Raw genomic sequence first — 23,378 nt, forward strand, 5'->3', positions numbered from 1 at the left:
GGACTCCTCCTCCTCCTCCTCCTCCTCCTCCTGCTCTAGGGTGAGAGGATCAGGCCGGACTCCTCCTCCTCCTCCTCCTCCTCCTCCTCCTCCTGCTCCTCCTCCTGCTCTAGGGTGAGAGGATCAGGCCGGACTCCTCCTCCTCCTCCTCCTCCTGCTCTAGGGTGAGAGGATCAGGCCGGACTCCTCCTCATTCTCCCTGCGCTGGAAGGTGGCGTGGGCCAGCTCCAGGTCCACCACAACGCCCAGCACCCGCTCCGCCAGCACACGGCCGCACTTCTGAGGACCAACACTGCAGCCTGCACCACCTGGGACCAGCGACAGAGAGACAGAGGGGGGATGTTACTGTGAGGAGAGAGAGAGAGGGGGGGGGGGGGGGGTGTTACTGTGAGGAGAGAGAGAGAGGGGGGGGGGGGTGTTACTGTGAGGAGAGAGAGAGGGGGGGGGGTGTTACTGTGAGGAGAGAGAGAGAGGGGGGGGGGTGTTACTGTGAGGAGAGAGAGAGAGAGAGAGAGAGGGGGGGGTGTTACTGTGAGGAGAGAGAGAGACAGAGAGAGAGAGAGAGAGAGAGAGAGAGAGAGAGAGAGAGAGAGAGAGAGAGAGAGAGAGAGAGAGAGAGAGAGAGAGAGAGAGAGAGAGAGAGATAGCAAGAGAGAGATAGAGAGAGAGAGAGAAAGAGAAAGAGAGAGAGAGAGAGAGAGAGAGAGAGAGAGAGAGAGAGAGAGAGAGAGAGAGAGAGAGAGAGATAGCAAGAGAGAGATAGAGAGAGAGAGAAAGAGAAAGAGAGAGAGAGAGAGAGAGAGAGAGAGAGAGAGAGAGAGAGAGAGAGAGAGAGAGAGAGAGAGAGAGAGAGATAGCAAGAGAGAGATAGAGAGAGAGAGAGAAAGAGAAAGAGAGAGAGAGAGAGAGAGAGAGAGAGAGAGAGAGAGAGAGAGAGAGAGAGAGAGAGAGAGAGAGAGAGAGAGAGAGAGAGAGATAGCAAGAGAGAGATAGAGAGAGAGAGAAAGAGAAAGAGAGAGAGAGAGAGAGAGAGAGAGAGAGAGAGAGAGAGAGAGAGAGAGAGAGAGAGAGAGAGAGAGAGAGAGAGATAGCAAGAGAGAGATAGAGAGAGACAGAGAGGGTGGACGCTAATGTGAAGAGAGATTGAGAGAGTGAGATTGAGAGAGAGAGAGAGAGAGAGAGAGAGAGAGGGATAGCTTTTGGCTGTAAGCTAGCTAGCCAGCTAGGGAACTCAGCTACTAAGAGACCTGAGTGGTGTGAATGGCAGAGCAGTTAGGGTGGTGATATCTCAGGAGCTGTAAAAGTTTCAAACCAACTCTGTGTAGGGCGGCCACTCCAGAAATACTGTAATACACAAATACAAAAAAACCCTGCTAAAGCTTCATCCACTCAAACTAATGTTCTCGGTTCTTGGTAGAATATCTCCATTATGAGAAAGGAAACAAAGCATTGCAGTTCCTGTTCCCCGGCCCAGGCTCCGACCCCTGCCCACCCCCCAGAAGCAGTGCTGTAACACAGTAGGCCGGCTGGAGCAGAGATGGGCCCCCACCCGGCTCTAACCTTGATCCTCAGCAGAGCGGGCTCTCTTCTCCTCCTCTGTATCGCCGGCTGCCGGGTCCAAATACTTTTTCCTGCAGAAAACGTAGGATAACCCAAAGTGACCTCCTGAGCGGGGAACTCATCGAAACAACCTGAAAACCTTCAAGGGCATTAATGTGGTTCACAGGTCCGAGGATCGACATGCAACAGGACCTTGTGGCAGTGAGCACAACAATGGCGTCTCTCAAGAGTCGGCCCCACTTAATACCCGAGTTTGTCCCTGCCTTGGTGGAGCTGCTTGTAGATGGTCTGGGTCTCCACGTCGGGGTCCAGGGGGTCGCTCCAGTCCCCCAGGGTCACAGCCGAGTGGCTTCTGCTGCATCCTAGAGCTGGGCACACACACACACAACATACACACACACGCACACAGCAGTTGAACACTGCTGCCCGCTCATAACATGACGCTTTATGTTGAGTTTGTTTGTTGACAAGTTTGTACCAGTATCCCACCAGTATCAAACCAGGGGAAAACCAGTACCAATATCAAACCAGAGCTAGTCTCCGAACAGGGGCAGAGACTAGCTCGAACAGGGTGATACTGGGTCCAGGGTGATACAGAGTGATACTAGTTTGATACTGGTGAGATACTGGTTTGGTTTGAGGTTACACCTCTGATGTCATATATTTCTCCCCGCTTTGCGCGATAAAAGTATCTAAACAGGTAAATAGTCAGACGGTAAACAGATGAACACACAAGCAGCCACAGCTGATCAAGCCAAGGTAAGAATAGCTGTACGAGCAGAAGCTCTATCTGATGCAGCCCTCAGCGGGGGGGGGCATCCGGGACTCTCACCCCCGCGCTCCGCCTGCAGGCAGCAGCTCCACTTGCCACTGCGATGCGCCCCAGGGTGGAAAGAGGGCAGCATGCGCTCGTTGTAGATGCTGGCTTTCCGGATCGCCGACAGCCACTGGTTCAGATCGTTCACATTCTACACGCACACACGCACACACACACACACACACACACACACACACACACACACACACACACACACACACACACACACACACACACACACACACACACACACACACACACACACACACACACACACACACACGTGTATGTATAAGCTGGTGCATGTGCGCCACACACACACACACACAAAAAACCATACACAAGACACACAGTGTGATGGGAGACCACCGTACTACGCAGGTCTGTGTGTGTTTGGATCAGGACCTTCTCCCTTCTCTCAGTATCTTCTTTAAAGTCGTTTCCTCTCTTATGAGGCGCAAGGGAAAGATACATCCAGTCTCCAACATCCCTATATAAATCCAGAGCCAAACACATACTGGGGTGCTGGGGCCCATGTTTGGGTGTCACGGGTATGAGTTAACAGGTTCCTGCTATGTTTATGATAAAATCATGGTAGAAATAAGTTGCCTGTGAGCCTTAAGGCAAAAAGAATATGCTGTGCTGGTCCTTTAAAGCCGGAAGAATATGCTGTGGTGTTCCTGTTATGGCAGGAAGATTATGCTGTGGCATTCCTGTTATGGAAGGAAACATATGCTGTGGCGTTCCAGTTATGGCAGGAACAATATGTGGTGTCGTTCCTTTAAGGCAGCAAGAATATGCTATGGCGTTCCTGTGAGCACATGCTCCATAAAATTGAATCTTGCTTATACTCTCCCCTTTTCTTTTAGGTTAAGGTATGGATTCAGAACAGTCATGGTCAGGGCTGCCATAAACACAAACCTAGATTGTTGAAAATGACCCTTTCCAATTAAATACCAAATCTGTTTTCAATCTTAAAGTGAGATAAGAGCCTCACACTTTTCATGAATTAAAGTACAGAGCAAGTCAATGACCAAAAAGTAACCTCTCATTGTATTCTATCCTCTTAGTCTTACCTTACCGTATCTTATCTTACCTGGGTATCTACACTGGATGCACACGGTGCGACAGGTATCGGCACTGGCTGTAGACAATGTGACAGTTACCTTGCACTGGATGTACATAGTGTGCAGCTGTGCGTCGTTGTCCTGGGTGATGACCTGCATCACGTGCTGCTGCTGAAAGGCGTTCTCATCCACCCTCTCCACTGCACACACACGCTGAATAGGGATGGAGGAGCGCACCTGCAACGGTTCAGACACAAACAGCTCCGCCAATTATTGCCGGCGGCCTCGGTTGCTGCTGCCGCTGTTTCACGCCAGAGTGGATCTAAAAGGGTCGCGGTTGGACCAGGAACGAAAGTCAACCTGCTGCATCCTTTCTACCATTACAGTAAAGTGATGCAGAATGATCAACAGTTTGGCAGAGAGCCGGTTGGAGAAGCGGCTGTAGCGTGGATACAGGGATACTTTCAAGTGTAAATCAGCCACCTCAAATGGGGAGCTTGCATCACTGGATGAGGGGGTGGATGGCGGCGGAGGAGGAGGGTTGGAATATTGTCTCCAATCTGGTTTACAATGTTAGCATGAATATCTCTAGCCCCCAATTAACCCAGGCCTTTATTCCAGTCACACAAAGCGGGACGAGGCTGAAAGCCTTTTTGCTGGGTTCTCCCTCTTTTGTATCTCTGTCCCACTCTCCCCCTCTCTCTCTCCCTCTCAACTCTCTCTCTCTCTCTCTCTCTCTCTCTCTCTCTCTCTCTCTCTCGCTCTCTCTCGCTCTCTCTCTCTATCTGTGTCTTGTGAAAGAGACAGGGGATCATTACAGGGTTGGTCACCACGGGGTGATGGGTTCTGATCTAATCATCCTCCAGGAGACGGGAGAACTGACGGGCCGATTAGAACCAGCAAAGGACCCTTCAGAGAAGGTGACCTCTGAACCTTTGACAGAAACTGAATCCTCTGCTCACAGAGAATCCCCATCACTCGTGTGATTTCAGTGGGACGGTGATGGGTGATTTCGTAGCAGGTACCAGGGAGGAAGAGAGCATTGTCACCGATACACTACGTCCACAAAGCCTTTCCCCAGGACACTACCCACGTTGTTCGAATGTAGGGGGGGGGTCATAAGTATCGTTTTATATAGATGAAATTCAAAGTCGAATCCTAAAAGCTAAAGTAAAACTTCAATTAATCAAAAATTATAAAGTCACAATAGACATTATCAACAAAAAACATTGATGTTTAAAATCAAATTTAAACATTCACATCGGTTTAAGAGAGTCAACACTGCGGTACAGCAGCAGTAGAGCAGCCCCAGATCATCTGGCGCCTCTGCGTGCTCCTACCTGCCAGTCGGGCGTCTTGGCGTAGGCCAGGGTCTCGCTGGTAAGCCAGAAATAGCGCTTCTTGAAGGCGAAGCGGGACAAGAGCTGCGGGCCCTCGGCCTTGTGCTTGTGCAGGTACCCCTCCTTCACGGTGACCGAGGGCAGGAACCTTGCCCTCAGGGGCCCCTCGGAGACTGGGGGACGGAGAGGGGAGGAAGGGGGGGGGGGGACGGAGAAGAGGGATGGTAAAGCCCACTGTTTCATGGGTTAACTTTATTCTATGTGTGCTTTGGAACTTTCACAATTGCAACCATGGCAGTGTGTACCGGTGTGGGAGTGTGTGTGGAGGATGGCTGGTTTAAGCAGCCGCACCATGCTGAGTCTGATTGGACTCTGGGACTGGGCGGGGCTGAACACCTTATTAGACATTGAGTAATAAGAGAGCACGGGTTAAACCGGCCATCACCGCACACACGCGGGGAGAGATCTCCGGCAAGGCAGTGGAGCAACCTTGTCATGGCCATTAACTGCCCCCGCTACAATAAACTGGATTTCAACTTTACCACCCTCGGCCCTGTGTTGAGCCCAGAAAAGTACCCTCGGTGGAGTGTAGCATGAACCTTGCTTCCACCGTTGTTGTAAGTGTAGATTTCTTGCCATTTATTGGGCCACACTTGGTTTACTTGACGCAATACTAAATATTTAATTTATTTACCCACAATAGGTATTGTGTTGTGGGTAAAACACCACGAGCACCAGCACACAAACTGCACAATGTGATTCAATGTCGTCTGCATGATGTTCTTTCTGCCTTCTGGATTATTAGAGAACCGGGACACTGGAGTGTACAGAGAGGCCCATAAGCGCTCACTTGAGACATGAGTGTGAACGTGAACCATGAGTGTGCACGTGAGAGTGTCTGAGAAGCTCTCAAGAGGGACTGATGGAGTTCGGCCAAAGGCAGTGAAAGAGAAGGAAGAAAAACAAACGAGAGAACAGTGAAACTAATCAAAATGTATCAAAGTAAACACAAGGTGGAGCAATAGCTGTACTTCTGTACACCAATCAAACAACAACAGAGGCAAGATGCACACTGGCATCAACACATTTCCTTATTTTTAGCACCTCGCTTGCTTAACTTAGCCTTAACCTTTCTTTCTCCCATCATAACATCAGACACACCTTCAAAGAGACAGAAGCCAGCGACACAAATCCATCTGAAGAGCACTAAATGTCAAACTGGCCTTTAAAGTGGGTGAGGGGACGGGGTGCACAGAGTAACAAACGACAGACGGCCTGGACTATCCCAGCCACACACTCCATCACACAGGAAGCAGAGGAGCAAGATGGCGGTGTATGGGTGCTGATGGCCGTTGCGTTTTGTTGGCGTGTGTTTTGGTTTGGCGACGCTACTCAGGTCTGCGGTCGGTCGGGCGCGTCTGCTCCTGTCTTATGAGCGTGCTTCTTACGCCTCCGGCCTGTTATGAATATTTCACCAGCGGTGTATTGTTCCTGGTTACCCGGGCGTCGTGCAGCACCTGGCAGGTGGCAGATTAGCATCAAGGGTGGGCCGCCGGTACACCTACACCTGCTCTCCTTTCTTATTCACCCTGCTGAGGGGTCGTTCTTACCGCCGTCGTGGTCGATGTCGATCAGCTTGTCCAGGAAGTCCTTGACGGACGCCACGCTGCAGAGGATGATGGGGTGGAGCGGCGCCATCCACTGCTCCTTGCCGTGACCCAGCTGCAGGCCCAGGTTACCCACGCTCTGCAGGGCCTGGTGGGACACAGAGACACAAACCAGTCTGATCCAGGTTAAACCAGTCTGACCCAGTATGCCCACGCTCTGCAGAGCCTGGTCAGAACACAGACACACAAACCCATCTGATCCAGGTGACCGACGCCAGAACACAGACACACAAACCAGTCTGATCCAGGTTAAACCAGTCTGATCCATGTTACCAACGCCAGAACAGAGACATACAAACCAGTCTGATCCAGGTTAAACCAGTCTGATCCATGTTACCAACGCCAGAACAGAGACATACAAACCAGTCTGATCCAGAGGGACTGGGAGTTAAAAGAGTATTAAGAGTTATTGATAACACGTTTTCAAGGTTGAACATCTTAAACAATTTAAGCAAACAGCCATTATAATAAGATACAAGGTTAGTCGTTTGCTTTGTATAAGTGGTAGTGCTAACAATCCATTTGTTTTCTCACATCAAAGTGCTCACTAAATCTCACTAAGCTGTCTAAGTGTCTAAATGTTTCAGTCTGCGAGGGGGTACGTCTCCTCAAGGGGTATAAGGGGGGAATGAGCGCCTGACATGTTGCTAACTGACAGCTGAATGATGCTGTAATGCTGTGTGTGAACCTTTTGTCCCCCGAGCACTGCAGGTGGGCCCTCAAGATCAGACGGCGCCCCCCTACCCCGACCCCCACACCACCCCGCGGGTCAGGCCTGCTGTGGGGCTTTGTCCAGCCCCCACCTGTCTAGGGCCAGGAGGAAGTCCCCTCTCTCTGATGCATCTCTTTGAACCGTGGACTGGACGGCCCCCCCACCACCGCCCACCGCCGCCGCACACTGGGGGTATAAATAGCCCTCTCCCCATCTCCGTGGAGGACGCATGGCAACGGGACTTCAGAACCAGGGACACCGCATCACATCAATCAGCGAGCGGCGAGCAGCAGCCCACGGGGAAACAAGAGGGCCTCCTTCTCTCTTTCTTTCTTTCTTTCTTTCTTTCTTTCTTTCTTTCTTTCTTTCTTTCTTTCTTTCTTTCTTTCTTTCTTTCTTTCTTTCTTTCTTTCTTTCTTTCTTTCTTTCTTTCGTTCCTTGTCAAGGTGCCGGTGTTGGAGGACACCAGGGACAGCCCAGCTATGAGGAAGCTGCAGTGTTTAACTTTTTTCTTTTTAAGGATGAAGATAAAATACTTTAGCTTCCTCATAGCCTGGAATGTTATTGATATTCAGGTATCGGATCCAATCTCCTCAACCGACTTATTTTCATAACGTCTTCCTGATACAAACCAGCTTTGACTCTGGCCACACAGCCCGGGGATGAGGAAGCGAAAGTATTTTACCGAAAGAAGGTGTCCTTGATTTAAGCTGACATAAATTTGATGCATTTCAGTCAACGTTTCTTACTTGAGAGGGGCCCTCAGAAAACACAGAGAGCTGTGGCCAGCAGAGTCAAGGCTGGTTTGTATCAGGAAGACTTTATGAAAATAAGTCAGTTGAGGAGATTGGATCCGATACCTGAATATCCATAACATGTCATAGTGACACCATTACCTCATTGATTCTCCTTATAAGAGGAGAACAATAGGTCATAAGTCATGTTCAAATGATGCAGATACTGGCGTTCTTCTTTCATCGATATCTGTGCCTACACATCAGGTTAATGTAAATAAAGATGAATGAATCATTCCCTTGTCAGAGGATCTTAAAATGTTTGATAAGTAACTTCATTGGAGCATTCAAGTCTACCGCTGTATGACAATAACCCTGATCATAGACAGCTTAATCAACAGCGGAAGCTGCTCAGCTCTAGCAGTGTTTGACACTCTCCATGGTGTTAACGATGCCTCATCCGGAGACTCACACAGTCGGGAGAGATGGGAACAAATATTTCTACAAATGCAAATTCACATATTTGGATATTATTCATGTTTTAGACATAATCAAGTTGTACTTGTGTAATGCTTGTTATAATTTGTGTGTGTGTGTGTGTGTGTGTGTGTGTGTGTGTGTGTGTGTGTGTGTGTGTGTGTGTGTGTGTGTGTGTGTGTGTGTGTGTGTGTGTGTGTGTGTGTGAGTTTGTGGCGATTGCTAAAAAGGCAAATTGCTAGATCCTGTTTTCACCTGAAAATGGAGCACTTTATCTGGCTAGATAAGATAGACGTGCATGTGCGTTTGTAGTAATGTGTATGTTTGTATGCCTGCATGCATGTGTGTGCGTGTGCGTGAGTGGTTATGGGCGCGCTGGTATGCATGCATGTGTGTGTTTGTGTGTGTACCTTGGCCAGCAGCAGCAGGGTCCGGCTGGTGCGTGTGTCTGCATGCTGGTCCCTCAGGTGGAAGAGCTTGGGAGTGAGGATGGCAGGTGCGAAGAAACGCAGGAAGAAGAACCCACTGATGGCCAGGTACTTCACGTCCTGTGGAGACCATGGGATTCATCGGTGGGAGATCGGGGCAAAGACAGAGAGAGAGAGAGAGAGAGAGAGAGAGAGAGAGAGAGAGAGAGAGAGAGAGAGAGAGAGAGAGAGAGAGAGAGAGAGAGAGAGAGAGAGAGAGAGAGAGAGAGAGAGAGAGAGAGAGAGAGAGAGAGAGAGAGAGAGAGAGAGAGAGAGAGAGAGAGAGAGAGAGAGAGAGAGAGAGAGAGAGAGAGAGAGAGAGAGAGAGAGAGAGAGAGAGAGAGAGAGAGGGAGAGACAGACAGACAGACAGGACAGACAGAGAGAAAGAGAGAAAGAGAGAGAGAGACAGAGAGAGAGGACACTGGGGGTGTTATGATTCGATGACAAAATAAGAGCAGGATTGAGATCGGGCCAAGTTTGTATAACCTTGTCTATATAATGTATATAATTGTGTATATGTTTTTTATAGGTTTATAAATGGTAGATAAGGGGGACAGGAGGTTTAGTATGTAAACATCCATTTGGTGATCATATAGACCATATGGCCATGGTTTAAGAACATGCTTCAGCACTTTGCCTTTATGCAAGGTCATCTCTTTCCTCTTTGAATCGGCCTCCAGGGTCCAACTCACCTCATTCTCCGGCTGGACAAACTGCTCCTCCACCCTCTTGTGCAGCTGTTTGAAGACAACCCTCATGACCGGGGGGCACTGGTCCACGGAGGCCACGATGGACTGCAGGATGCTGGTCAGGTAGCCCTGCAGCATCTCCACGCTGCTGTCCCGCACCTCCGCCTCCGACACCGCCCCTTTGAAGGAGATCCGCCTCCAGAGGGCGGAGCCACAACGCAGGAAGACGGGGGGGAGAGGGGGGCGGGACACAAGAGACGGAGCCATCAAACCACTGAATCGTTCAGGACCTGCGGTGCTACCAGGATCTGTTGGTACATTGTTGAGCACTCATTGATGAGGTCTGCTGTGTCATTACATTGGTCTTGACAGGTGGTTTGTGTTGGAATGCACACAGAGATGTGAACCCGTGGACACTAGTGCTGCCAAGACACATGTAGGAACTACACTGCCAGGGTAGTAAAATAATGTATCCAGAGATTTCCCTCTGTGTCATAGACAGGCATCTCAGGGGGGGGATGGGTGAATGGGGGTTGGTGGGAGATGGGGGAATGCCAGTTGCCAAGCAACCGCCTCCCCTCCGCCTTACATTCCTTTTTCCAATTGCTCACATCGATGCGTTCCTGCGGGGGGCCGGCACACTGAGGAGTCCCCCTCCAGCCGCTGGTCTCCCCCACTCGTGGGAGGATGTCACGCTGGGACCCGTGACTTAAAGGAATCCCATTGGTCGAGTGTCGAGCCAAGAGTGTATTTTACTGATCACAGCAGACCCTACGGTTCAGCTTAGGAAACCGTTCTTGTTCAACTGTTTCAGTTCGATTTCAAGCACATAGTTACCTTGCATTAAATATTTGGTTGAAAGCGAATAAATGACTAGATACAGATAAGTGAGTTGCACATCATCACACGTTTGGGTAAATGCACGGTAATGCATTTAAGAAAGAAAATCAACCATCCTGGGAGTTTGATGTGTATCAAGCGGTTGTCATCACAGCGCCGTACCTGGAGCGGTTCTGTTCGATCTTACACGGGTCCAACTCCACATACTTCTTGTCATCGAAGACTCGGTTGATGATGGGCTTCAGCACCTCGTGCAGATAGAGCATGCCAACAGCCTGTCGACACAAAATAATGTATACACCGCATACTTATATCGATACACTGGACTACAGTTCAGAGGCTAAACCTCCATCCCCTTAAACAAGGTAAGCAGGGATACCTTCATGAACTGCTCCATAGCTTTGGAGGCGAGCGAGTTGGATCGAAAGAGGGTGTTGGGATCCGCTGTCGTCGAGGGAAATGGAAAAACAAGGAGAAATGTTTTTATTTTTCTCTTCACATCAGACAGTCTGTCCCCTGGGGCGTAGTGCTGTGGGGGGTCTGGGATCTTCGTGTCTCGTCAGCGGTCAGGCTGACCCCCAATAAGGCAGCTCTCTGCTGCCAGGCTACCCAAAGCCTTCAAGGTGGAGGTATTGATCTGTCCATGGAGGGGAGTGCTGGAACCAACACAGTCAGAGAATACACTAGAATACAGAAGGAGAACTGTGGTTTTGTTTCCTGATCGTTCAGAAGTATTGGAAAAAAATATATAGATGGCATTATGTTATTGTTGCATCCCCCCCCCCCCCCCCCCTCATCTGAGGACCTCCCACCAGCTATTCTGATCTTATGATCAAACCGCTACGCTTTAGAACATGTGCCGTTGCTATGGAAACTTGGGTAACTGTGCTCATTATCTTAAAGAGCACGGAGAAATCCCAGAGACGGGTGTAGCGCAAGTGTTAACTCCACAGCCATGCTGCTGGACGGGTTCAGGCCACAACGAAAACAGGAATAATGTCTACTTACAAACTTACGCAATTACTGTGGAGAAAGGGCACGATTGGCCACGGGGCTGGTAAATATAGCGCTGTTGGGCAGGGGCGCCCACACACACACACCAAGGTTAAGGCATCGAGAGACCCCGACGGCAAATAAGAGTGAATTATGGAGAACTGTTAGGAGGGCCTTTGGATTGCGAGCAACAAGAGCACACAAACAGATGGGTCGCCCCCACACTGACGCAAGCCAGCCCTGATTCATGCGGACCAACTTAGATCTCACTCTACCGGGCCATTGTTCTCTGCATTGTGTGAAGGTTAATGTTTGGAGGCGGGGTGCTACAGGGACTTGACGTCCACTTCATGTAGCAGTCGGTGGTACATCTCGTTCAATTCATCAGTCATAACCAAATCACATTAAGTCATGCAACTGATGGCTAGTGGCTCTGTCCTGATTGGCCGGGTCTTACAGGTGTGATAGACCTCGCGGGTGTTGAGGTAGTCCAGGAAGGGAACCACCAGACCCTGGCCCAGGTAGATCTTCACCAGCGTCATGGCAATATCCTGCCGGCTCTCCACCGTGGTCACCTCCTCCAGCATGGTCAGGGGGCTGCTCTCCTCCACCTGGGAGGCAGGGAGAGGGTGAGGGGAAGAGAGAGAGAGAGAGAGAGAGAGAGAGAGAGAGAGAGAGAGAGAGAGAGAGAGAGAGAGAGAGAGAGAGAGAGAGAGAGAGAGAGAGGGAGAGAGAGAGAGAGAGAGACAGAGAGTCAGACAGACAGACAGTCAGAGAGACAGAGACAGAGAGACAGAGAGTCAGAGAGACAGGGAGACAGAGAGATAGAGTCAGAGAGAGAGGAAACTGGAGGTGTGATGCTTGGATGACAGAGTAAATAAGAGGCCGGATGGAGATGGAGACGGGGTGAAGGTGAGGCGGACCTCTGTGGGAGAGATGACCGACTCCACCAGCAGGTCCATGAGGGGCTGGTAGTACATGGAAGGGAGGATGCGATCTTCTACCAAGCGCACCTTCAGACGCAGCGCCCCCAATTTACCACTGTGCAGGGAGACAGGGAGACACACACAAACATGCACAAGATCACACACCCACACACACACAAATACACACACAGAAGGTGAGACATATGTGAATCAGTCACTAAATGTGTCTTCGGCAGCTGGTGTTTATGCACCAAGGACTAGTGGAATGAAAGTGTTTTTTGTGAATTTATTGTGAGATCATTTTAAGTAATTCCATAGGTTTACTCAATGCAAAACTCAAGTAAAGACATGGAATCGATTTTCAAGCACATTTCTTAAGAAATCTGGTGCCAGAATTGTATTATTTAAACGGGTCCATTTATCTTTTATATCTGGCCACAACAGCAGCAGCATAGAAGCAATGAGAAGATAGAATTAACTCAACAACATCAGCACATTATTTTACACATTAAATAATTGCATCTGCCATAGAAGCAAGAACTACAAGGCAGTAGTGCTACATTGTCCAGCCTACTGTCAATCACAGCTTTGGTGATTGACTTAAATCAGCCTGAAAACTGGGTGGCTTTCTTGGCAAACTTTCCTGACCTTAGGGGCTGTTAAAACAATGCAATCATTATACCCTAGTCTGCAAGTGCCATTAGACTGTGAACAGCCTATGGGGTCTAAAAAGGTTGCAGAAGTAATGAGGGAGCTGTCACAGAATGGCCTTTTAAATAAAGTCCTAGTGAATGCCAGCTCACTGTGGTAAAGAGTGGCGTGGAAGTAATGATACAACTTCCATCATCAGCAGATATGCAGGGTCTGTTATTTGACTTACATACTACATCAGATGTCCCCGTTTTAATCAATAACACAACTTCCACATATGGGACTCAAGGCTGTGATTCCCATCGCATGACCCTAGGTTATCCCCCATAGCAGTGTCCTATCTAGAGTAGATCTGAGCTCCAGCTGGTGAAGCACCTGGTCAGGTTAATGTTTAAGCTTCTTTACAGGACCATTAATATGGCTACTGGTGAGGAATGTATTAATCTTTAAACAGCTAGATAGGGTTTCGCCTCATGCTGTATTCCCCCTCCCTGCCCTGTGGCTGACCCCCACTGTAAGTTGATGACACCTTTTCCCTGCTCTCACGCCCCTCTCTGCCTGATCCCTCGCTCTGACCCCAAGTTTTAGTTGATAAATGTTTCAACTTCAGCCTGTTATTAATCCCCCTTCCTGCCAACCCTCTGTCTCTATCCCCCCACCACTGTGGAGGAGTCGATCAAACAATGTATGTGCATTCCCCTTCATCCTGTTCTCATCCTCCTCCCTGCTCCCTCTGTCTCTAACCACCTTTTGTTCTTAGGGCCATTGATCCTCGGAGCAGCTGAGGGGTTGGTATCAGCACCAAGCGGCCCTCTCCCTCGTCTCACAGCCTAGCGACAGATCCCCCTCAGACCAATAGGTCAGGGGCCCATCTTACCCAAGGATCACACGACCCCACCATATCTTTAGCCTAGTGAGGGAGTAGGTGGTCTGTGATTGGCTTGATTTGAATAACAGTAACCCAATAGGAATAGGAACACCTTTTTGTAAAATGACAGTTAATGATCTTTGGTAACTGAGAGCCCGGCCTTAGTCATGTGCTGTGATATACTTTGTTTTGGGATGAATCATGGGAGACTTATGGGGGAAGAAGAATGGGAGAGCACGCAGGATTAACACGCAGAAAGAGAGAAGTTAGGTAACCACAGAAGACATGTTGTTCTACAAGTTAGACTGCGGTCTATCAGCACCCGACACTGATGAGCTGAAAGAGAAAGCCTAGTTTTAGGTTTCAAGTATTATTTTACATGTTGAACCTTGAAGTTATGAGAGGTTATGAAACCCGATTGTCCTAAACAATTCTGAGCATTTCCAACATCTGCATAATTTCTCATCTTTTTTGTTTTCAGGAAGCAGTAAAAGGTGCATATATTAACATGCAAACCAGCCTTTGTGATCTGAAAAAGCACACATATTCCCCACTACAGTTAACCATAACAGTTCAGTGGAGTTACAACACAACACTGAAATGTTGTGTTGTCACTGCCAAGGGATGGCCTGTGGGCTTCCCATAAACTGAAAATGCATGCATTGTGCTGTTAACGGATGTGGATTTTTTTTTTTTATGGAAATGAGTAGCGGTCCTAATGGTCATTAAAAAAAATAAACACCGATTTTATTGTCCAGAATAAAATCGAAGCTCTTGAATACCTTGGACCTTAAGGGCGAGACACAAATCACAATTTCTTAGGTTAATGGTGAATAGATGGTAAGAAAGTTCAGAGCTGCATCAGCTGCTCATCGAGAAAAACCCTGATACTGTGTGTCTGTGGGTGATCCTTTGGAGCCCACCTGCATGCCAGTAGACATGCTGAGACTTTCGTTTTACAATAAGATCAATAACCAGGATATTGACAGGAATAGGCATGTTTAGAAATGCATAATGGTGGCTATGTTTCCACTGTGCTTTCAGTGAAAGTCTCCAGTTAAAAGAAAGCTTTGGGATCTTCGACCTGGAGCCTATTTTACGACCGTTTTGGGTCCAATGTGGGACTAATGTGGACAACTGATTTTTGAGATTGGTCCAGTATTGAGCGAGAAATATGCAGACGTAATCAGCGAAACGGCTGCAATGTAATATTTTTGGCCAATTAACGCCCGTCTATGTACGTCCTCTAACCTTTTTGTGTTTTTCATTATTATTAATTAACTTGATCACGGTCATTAATTAACTTGATCACGGTCATTAGCTTGATCACGGTCCGTTTGTTACTGTGTGCAACCTAGCCCTGCTCAAGGAGAAATTTCTCTCTGATACCTCGATGTTGTCGGATATTTCCCTATTGTCATTTCAATCTCATCCCTCGGTCCCCCTAATGTTCAAGATAACACTAAACTAGGCTTCCCGTTATCCAACACAACAAACGCTCCACTCTCCAGCTCTCACTCACAACAGCAAACGGCCCGGATCAAGAGAAAGGTATAGAAACAAGGGATCCTTTACAGAATGATATGATATAATCTGAGCCCTGGCAAATACAACCTCTTTTAGAGGACATACAATGACAGGATCTATTGCCCTAAAGGATTACATTTCTGCCCGTTGTATGGATTAAGAGTACAGCGTTTCTCGTTCCCTACCAGACCAAGCTCAGTTTTCTTTGAGATTTTCAGCTGGTCAGGATTTTCTTATGTATGAGTTTTTCAAACAACATAGCCAAATCACTCTTGATAAAGTCTGGCGCACACACACATACACATGCAGCGTCAACATACTGCACTCACAAACATATCCATAATCCTTACCCTACATCATCTTCATTGTTTCCCAGAGGGAGCAAACGGAACCAGCCCTGCAGTAGAGGTGTCTTGTGCAAGCAAGCGAAGGGGATTTCCACCTGTGTGATGATAAACGCAAACAGGAAAGACCAAGACCCATCAGTCTAGAGCAATCAATGAAGGAAGACCGGACAGGGCATGACAACCCATGTATGGATTATCATCAGGATGCTGGTCACCTTTCCCAGGAAGTCATTCTTGCCCACCATGTCCCAATCCCAGACCTCCAGCGTGACCATGGCCTCGTCGCTCAGCTCTTCCAGCTCCAGATCCAGCTCCAGGTTTTCTCCCCAATGTGGAAAACGAGTCTTCTTGATAATCTTGAGAAGTCAAGGCATGTAAAATCAATTCATAAAGACCTCCATGCTCCCCAAACAGACAACATTCATATGAATATTTATTAATGCAAAAAAAATAGATATAATGTGTTTATATATATATATATATATATATATATATATATATATATAAAAAATAGATATAATGTGTGTATATATATATATATATATATATATATATATATTGAGAGAGATAGAGAGAGAGAAATGCAGAGAAGGGATGAGACAGAGACAAAGAGAGATTAGGAAAAGGGAGAACAAAAAGGAGGGAGGGAGAGAACACTAAATTTGAAACAAGCGCTGTCGATTCCGTCGGCATGGTTTCCAACCGAGCTGCCATGTAGCGCTCACCGAGGTGTCTGCGCTATGGTGGTTGACGATGACTCTGGCGAACGGGTCCGAGGTTCCTGAGATGTCTCTGGGAGCCAAGTCCCTGGTGCATGATGGGAAAAGGATAGGAACACTCAACACTACTTCAATATCACCAACTCTGATGAGCCAAAAGCAGTGAAGGAGTAAGAGACGTGGTGGGGATGGGGATGGTGGAGGTGGTGGGGGGTGTAACTGAAAACACTCACCACACCACATTTCTTAAAATTAGTTAAATGTAATCATAGCCCCACACAGAGAGCCAAGCCATGGCTGACAGGCTCGCTAGCACCCAGCCAACCCAATGGGTGGGGCGGGGCCAGCAGGGGGCTCCCAGATGGAGCTCTGAGTGGAGAGGCCTGTGGTCACATGACTCAGGGGCTAACAGAGAGCACTGAGTGAGGAGGAGGAGGAGGAGGAGGAGGAGGAGGAGGAGGAGGAGGAGGAGGAGGAGGAGGAGGAGGAGGAGGGCAGGATGACGGTGACAAAGTGAGAGCGGAGATAAACACCAAGCAGACTCTTCCCCAGTGTGAGCAGCCCGGCCGCAGGCTGGCTGGCTGGCTGGCTGGCTGGCTGGCTGGCTGAATGGCTGCATTGCTGGATGGATGGCTCACCACGAGTGGGATGATCATTTAGTTAGCTCAATCATCCCACCTAAAGGGTGTTGGTTCAAACCAAAATTCAAGAGTGCATCCTTAAACAACAGGCCATACTGTACCTGCTCATGTGCATGCATATAATCCATCTAAGCTAAATGTGTATGTCTAAATATCTGAAAAAGGGAAAGCACTTCATCTCATACATGAAGATATGCATCTTTCTAGCAAAACGCATCACTAATGTATGGATAATGTGACCTTAGCGATATGTGTGTGTACATCTCCTCGGTCATCACACTTTAAATAACAAGTTAAATGTATGAAATGTTTAAAAGAGATTAACATTATCACTATAAACATTTAACCAAACCATTCATTGATGAAAACAGATGTTATTTATTTGACACAGTCCAAAGGTTGGCCTACACTATGCAACATCCACAATAACTATTGAGTACGTATTCATAACTGAATTGACTTGTTTACCTGAAGAGCCACAGGACCGACAGCCAGAGTCTTACCTGGCCTCGATGACGTGACAGCGCAGGCAGACCTTCTCTGTTTCTCTGTGCAGCTCCAGACCCAGGTGGATCTCCCCCTGGACCTCCTCATCTGGGTTCACTCTGGTCAGGTTTACCCAGCTGTCCAGCCCTGGGACACATCACAACACATGCAGACGCTCTAACATACATCACAAGTGAAGGGAATTTATGGAAATGGTGGGAAAGTTGGAATCCTTTGACTATAAATGTGTCTAAAACCGAAGGCCATCCATTTCAAACACACATAGCTACCATGGCACATGGCAGAAACAGGGCAGTTAATTTAGGATAAACTGCATATTTTGCATGGATGGCATGAAGCATGTAGACTCTATGCATGGAAAAAGCCAGCTGGTCCTGCTTTCTCCCCTTTATGACTATGATCCATAACATCACATAATCATGGATTGGCAAGCAATGCAGCCAGAAAAGATGGTCATTCGAAAATGCATTAATTTACATAGATTCAAAATACATTTCAATACATTTACATTTACGTTTAGGGCATTTAGCAGACGCTTTTATCCAAAGCGACTTACAACAAGTACATTTGTCATAAGAAGTGCATCAATATATCGCTGTCGGTACAGAAAGGATGTTCATAGAACCAAGTGCAAGTACAACAATCGCTAGGCTAACCAATTCCCTGTGTTACAGCCATGATAGCAGCTACTGCAGTTGCTACACAATTAAGTGCTATAGTACAATACAATACAACACAATACAATACAATACAATACAATACAATACAGTGTACAATGGTGGCCAGAAGGGGGAGGATCAATAGCTACACGACTGTGAAAATTAGTTCCTGCAGACAAGAACCTTTTTAGCCACAAGGAAATCAGAAATGAGCATGAGCCTGAGAAAATAAATAAATAGGTATTGGATGTGTGACAGATTATTCAGTAACTTTCCCAGAAGGTCAGCTTTAAAGAAAAAAAAAATCTGTCCTACTCAATCACAGAGACTTAATTCATCTCACTCATGGGAATCAATCTGTTTTGACCTCTGAGCTCGGGCGGCAGGGTCATGTGGCTTGCCTTGTACACACAGACCCATGGAGCCGGTCCACAATTACCTTTGGCTTGGGAACCGATGGCCTCTTTGCTGAGAGATATCTTCCCGATGACGTCATCATGGCTGAAGCGAAAGATAAGGTACATTAGAGATCGGCCAAAATGAATCCTTGCATTGGACAGAGTGAGAATAACAACTGAAGAATTAGGCTTAACGTTAATTAAATAAAATAGAGTTAAAGAACCCCTATTCTATCAACTCAAATGGAAATGTTTGTTGATATATGTTTGGTTTTCTCTATCTATCAGACTGTACAAAGTGCTTTAACCTTGGGGTATCCATCAAGGGTAAATAACTTACCCCCCGGATCACGTGAGCCACAACCTGTCCTAACTAACACCCCCATTATCACTCGTTAGGCGCCGTCACTCAGGAGAAGGAGGTACTCAGGACGTTACCCGATGGTGTCTTCGTCCATGACGTAGAAGGACAGCGAGTGGAACCCCATGGGCAGGTGGAGCGTGTACTCCTCCCCCCAGAACGGATTCAGGTTCTTCCAGATCGTGGCCGTCCTAAAATAGAATATTACATTATATGTTGCCATCATGCTTTTCTACTGAGAGTTCCTCACACTTCAAATTTAAATAGGAGTAACTAAAAACATTCCGCTGCACACTACGTATTTTCTTTTTATCTATATTTTGCATTGATAGTTTACACTAATTTCTTCCTCTCTGCATTCCAATTCATCCCCATTTTATTTTTTCTAATGTTCTGATCCTGTGGAGGATAGACAGCAATTGGTTGGATTAGGGAACATTATTCTGTGTAAAGATTGCCAGCGTCCCAAACTGATATCATGCATATTAGATGTTAATCGACTGTTCATACATAGACCTAGGCTATATAAAGACTGTTGTGCATCTGATTCAGTTCATGGGCACAGAGTAGTGTGAGGAGCATCTGTCTTCAGTTGAACAACAGAAACGTTGGCATTTTATTTAGACATGTAACAAACCAATAATGAATGCAGTTAACATGCTTCTTGGTGAGATGTCCACCAGGATCATGCTCTGACCGGCTGCATAGCACAATCAAGAAGCCGGCGAGGCACCAACGGCTAGCATAAAAACCACCCCGGGGCATTGTTTGTGGTGCATACAAATGCCTAAAAATAACATTCACGGTGTCCGAAAATGCACTTTTTATATATGGGACATGGTGACTATTCCGGCTGGGAAGTGATCTATAAATCGCCAGCCTTGACTCCCATCTTTCTCCCCATAACGGGGACTCCCTGCCATAATTAATGCATCCTCTCCATGGTTACCCAAGGTTGTCTTAAAGGCCAGTCAAGTATCAGGTTTTCTGTGCACTAGGCATTATTACCTTTTGGGAACGAACCACGGCACGACTCCATGCAGGGAACCCTGCCTTAGGGAGACCAGTGTGGGGACAGAGACATACAGACCTAACACCTGCTACCTAAAGCCAGACGTTGATAGCCTATAATCAGCAGGCGATATCATTGTTTAGTAATACTATTTGTTCTAATCGCCGTTCCCATAATTAAGATTAATTGTGTGGCACAATTGCTATCACGCGCAGTGTTGAAGTGATCAACCGCCGGACACCACTCACCTCGCCACCACTTCATTGTCAACTTTTACGATGCAGTAGGGATCACTGGTCCCGGACCTGGGATGTCGGGAAGGACGTGTTAGCATGCGTGAAAGAACGCGATCATAAGAGTAGCAGCCAACTAATCCATACATCAAATACATGCTCCCCCCTGAGATTTGGATTTAGGTCTTTATATCCTAGTAGCATATGTACGTAAATATTACGTACATCCCGACAATTCAATGCCATCCCGACAATTCAATGCCAATTCCCGCTGCGATTAAAAATATACTTTCTCCAAAGGGTCAGTCTTACACAACGTTAATGAACTGCTATTTGATCTATCAACGTTAATACAAAGAAACGATGAAAACCCCGGTGAAATGTAACTTACACGTCTTTGGCTGGGAGACTCCTGCCCTCGACAATTCGAAAATAGAGAGACGTATTTTTGGCCATTTTAATCAGAATGGTTAATTATCAAAAGGTTCTTCTCGTGCGCCCATCCGTGCGGACAACAGTGCGGTCCCTCAGTCTCCGCACCTGAGCTTCATCTCACCGCGCCTCCCGCGCGTGACGGCGCGCGGCGCGCCAGGCGGTGCGCAGCACGCGGCGGAGGCGGCGCTGGTCCAATGGGCCAGGGTGGAGGGAAGGAAAGTTCAACTGCTTGCAGAAGAAGCGCAAATCTTTTCCATTGACCTGTTGGTGGTTGACGAAGTAGTAGTAGTGTAAGATAATCAGAAATGCATATTTCAGGAGAATTTAAACAAACAAACAAAGAAATTAAAACAAATTATCTCAAATGTCGGTTCAACATGTTGGATACCTTGGGATCTTGTGCAGAAATGAACGTCGCCTATTAATTGTTCTAATCCATAAGTGGTAAATATGTAAGGTGATGAGACGTTTTTTCATGACATCATGCGCCACCCTGCGGGGAGTTGAAAACTGCAGCTCGTTGTGTCCATCATCCGGAAAGGGTTTTAGCGGTGGCGTGTAGGTGACGTCTACTATCAGACAACAGCACAATAAACGTCGAAAAAAGAAAAGCCAACGAAAAATAAAACCTGGGTCTTTGAAATATTTAAAAATAACAATAAGAAAATAAAAACATATTTAATGATTCATTCCAAACAGGCGCAAAGGGGACTGCCCACTGCTGAGCGGGGTCCTCTTGCTGTTGTGCTTTTGCGTCTGAGAAATGTTCTTGTAACTTCTCTAAATTCTGGCAGAATACGGAAATATGCAGGACACTGTACAATAGTCAGTGGCCAAAATAAGGTAGCTAATTTGTGCTAATAAAAAGTTTATGTTATATGTATATTTTGGTCGGCCAGTGACTAACTTAGCGGTGTGTTTCCAGACCCGGGGAATGGATATTCAGTCAGGATCTCCTTTCGGCCAGGGCGACTCCACCAAACAACAAGAGCGCCACTACTACCTGTTATCTGAGCTGCAGACCCTCGTCAAAGACCTACCCAGGTGACTTACAACCTCCAGAGAAATTAAATATATTTAGAAATGGGTAAAACTATCGTATTTTAATGAAGGCTACATGGATGTACGATAATCCTTCATCGCAATCACGTTGCTGACTAGTTTCTCCTTGATTGACAGCTCGTTTCAACAGCGTCTGTCCTACACAACGCTGAGTGACCTGGCCCTGGCGCTCATCGACGGCACCGTGTATGAGATTGTGCAGAGGCTGCTAGACATCCAGCATCTCACCGAGAGGAACCTGTATAATCAGAGGCAGAAGCTGCACTGTGAGCATCAAGGTTGGCCCCCGTTTCAACGAAAGAGAGGAACTGCTACGGTGTATGTTTTCGCGTGGTTTAACATATTTTGTGCTTTTGTTCTGTAACTAGCACTCAAGCAAGAGTTGACGAAGAAGCACAAAGCTGCCTTGCAGGTTTGCAAACCGCACAACCTGGCCCTACTGAAACCAACTCAACAAGCAGAGTTCGAGGTGAGGGCACAGCCACATGGAAATATGGGATGACTGTGATCTTCTGTTTAACCTTAATGTATTAGAGGTTATTTATTACAATAGGGTTTGGAACTATGAGTTTTACAGAATAAACCATAAACTAAGCTTTTTCTTCATTCTCTAAATCTGGTTGGCTTGTGCAGAACGGGGAAGTTGTTGATTTCTGTAAAGTGACATAGTGCCGGTTGAATTTTAATTTGAAGGCTTTGGAGGTACGATTGAAAGAGGAGCAGAAGATGATGGACAAGAAGATAGTGGCTGAGATGGATCAGAAGGTGATCGACCAGCAGAACACCCTTGAGGCGGCTGGAGTGGCCGGATTCTTCATCACAACTAATCCCCAGGTTTCTCCTCCGTCCTCATGTTTAAATCTCGAACCGTTGGAAATATGTTTAATTCTTAATCCGTATGAAATTGGTTTAATTGGAAGTTAAACAGACTTGTCGCATGAGTCCAGCAGATGGCGCTAGTTCACTCGCTAACCAATCTGGCTCTGACGGTTTTATGTTCTTCTGTCCTTTCAGGAGTTAACGATGCAGATGAACCTCCTGGAGTTGATTCTCAAGCTTCAGCAGAAGGAGTCCCAGTCGGGAGGCTTCTGCTATTGAGCTGAACGCCCAATGGAGCCACCTAGCCCTGATCTCCTGCCTGGGCAGCCACACGTACTGCATGGTGGTTGTATTCGGTCTTGAATTTAACATCACCGCATCCCCATCGGTAACATGATGCACCGGAGCACGGTGGTGCAGCTCACCTGAACACGGTGTTCTGCAGCTCACCTGAACACGTGGTGCAGTTCAGCTGAACATGGTGGTCTGCTGCTCACCTGAACACGGTGGTGCAGCTCACCTCAACGCTCAGTGGAACGGTTCAGCTGGTGATTCAGAGCGGAGTCCCGGTAGAATTAAACTTTCTATTGGTTCCTCGTTGCGTTGGGAAGTCAACCCGGCCACAAGATAAGACAGTACACAACCAGGCCAATGGGCAGTGAATGGCGAATGGAAATGCCTTGCCAGATGGATTTGAGTTCCTGTTTAAAAGTATTTGTGTATAAATGTTTTTATTTTGTAACCAGTGATTGCTGGCATTTTTCCTGGCATTATAAGTTAACCATTGAATCAAAGGTCTTATTTTTGAAAAATAAATACTGGTAAACTGATGGAATTGAAGTTATTTT

At 47.2% G+C, this 23,378-nt stretch overlaps 2 protein-coding genes across 4 annotated transcripts; one reads left to right on the forward strand and one right to left on the reverse strand.

Moving 5' to 3' along the window:
- Positions 1-86: 86 nt before the first annotated feature.
- Positions 87-20,833, reverse strand: rasal1 (RAS protein activator like 1). Of its 2 annotated transcripts, none has more exons than XM_030359794.1 (21): positions 20,606-20,833; positions 20,230-20,286; positions 19,047-19,160; positions 18,650-18,711; positions 17,548-17,677; positions 16,410-16,491; positions 15,900-16,040; positions 15,688-15,779; positions 12,289-12,406; positions 11,823-11,976; positions 10,752-10,816; positions 10,535-10,647; positions 9,536-9,728; positions 8,785-8,922; positions 6,395-6,539; positions 4,785-4,957; positions 3,544-3,681; positions 2,393-2,528; positions 1,824-1,928; positions 1,561-1,631; positions 87-308 (listed from the first exon to the last, which is right to left on the reverse strand). In XM_030359794.1, the coding sequence occupies exons 1-21, from the start codon at positions 20,668-20,670 to the stop codon at positions 174-176; spliced, it is 2,427 nt and encodes an 808-aa protein (XP_030215654.1). In that variant the 5' UTR covers positions 20,671-20,833; the 3' UTR covers positions 87-173. The 2 variants fall into 2 exon arrangements, with proteins under 2 accessions (XP_030215654.1, XP_030215652.1); XM_030359792.1 differs by having other exon boundaries at positions 1,808-1,928.
- A 512-nt stretch (positions 20,834-21,345) lies between these two features.
- On the forward strand, positions 21,346-23,360 carry dgcr6 (DiGeorge syndrome critical region gene 6). Of its 2 annotated transcripts, XM_030359799.1 has the most exons (6): positions 21,346-21,492; positions 21,575-21,693; positions 21,829-21,989; positions 22,080-22,180; positions 22,405-22,545; positions 22,726-23,360. In XM_030359799.1, exons 2-6 carry the CDS (start codon positions 21,584-21,586, stop codon positions 22,807-22,809), a joined length of 597 nt encoding a protein of 198 aa, XP_030215659.1. In that variant the 5' UTR covers positions 21,346-21,492; positions 21,575-21,583; the 3' UTR covers positions 22,810-23,360. The 2 variants fall into 2 exon arrangements, with proteins under 2 accessions (XP_030215659.1, XP_030215660.1); XM_030359800.1 differs by having other exon boundaries at positions 21,360-21,693.
- Positions 23,361-23,378: the final 18 nt, after the last annotated feature.

This window comes from Gadus morhua, chromosome 6, assembly GCF_902167405.1.
Source record: "Gadus morhua chromosome 6, gadMor3.0, whole genome shotgun sequence".
In the NCBI taxonomy this organism is placed as follows: Eukaryota; Metazoa; Chordata; class Actinopteri; order Gadiformes; family Gadidae; genus Gadus; species Gadus morhua.

Bases quoted from the DNA above. Each gene is read 5' to 3' on its own strand.
- dgcr6 (XM_030359800.1), top strand. From the start codon at position 21,521: ATGTTATATGTATATTTTGGTCGGCCAGTGACTAACTTAGCGGTGTGT. The intron at 21,694-21,828 runs GTGACTTACAAC...CTTGATTGACAG, and splicing joins CTCGTCAAAGACCTACCCAG to CTCGTTTCAACAGCGTCTGT. The intron at 21,990-22,079 runs GTTGGCCCCCGT...TTCTGTAACTAG, and splicing joins GCTGCACTGTGAGCATCAAG to CACTCAAGCAAGAGTTGACG.
- rasal1 (XM_030359792.1), bottom strand. From the start codon at position 20,670: ATGGCCAAAAATACGTCTCTCTATTTTCGAATTGTCGAGGGCAGGAGT. The intron at 10,817-11,822 runs GTAAGACCCGGC...CCTCGACGACAG, and splicing joins CCGCGAGGTCTATCACACCT to CGGATCCCAACACCCTCTTT. The intron at 1,929-2,392 runs GTGAGAGTCCCG...GTGTGTGCCCAG, and splicing joins CCTGCAGGCGGAGCGCGGGG to CTCTAGGATGCAGCAGAAGC.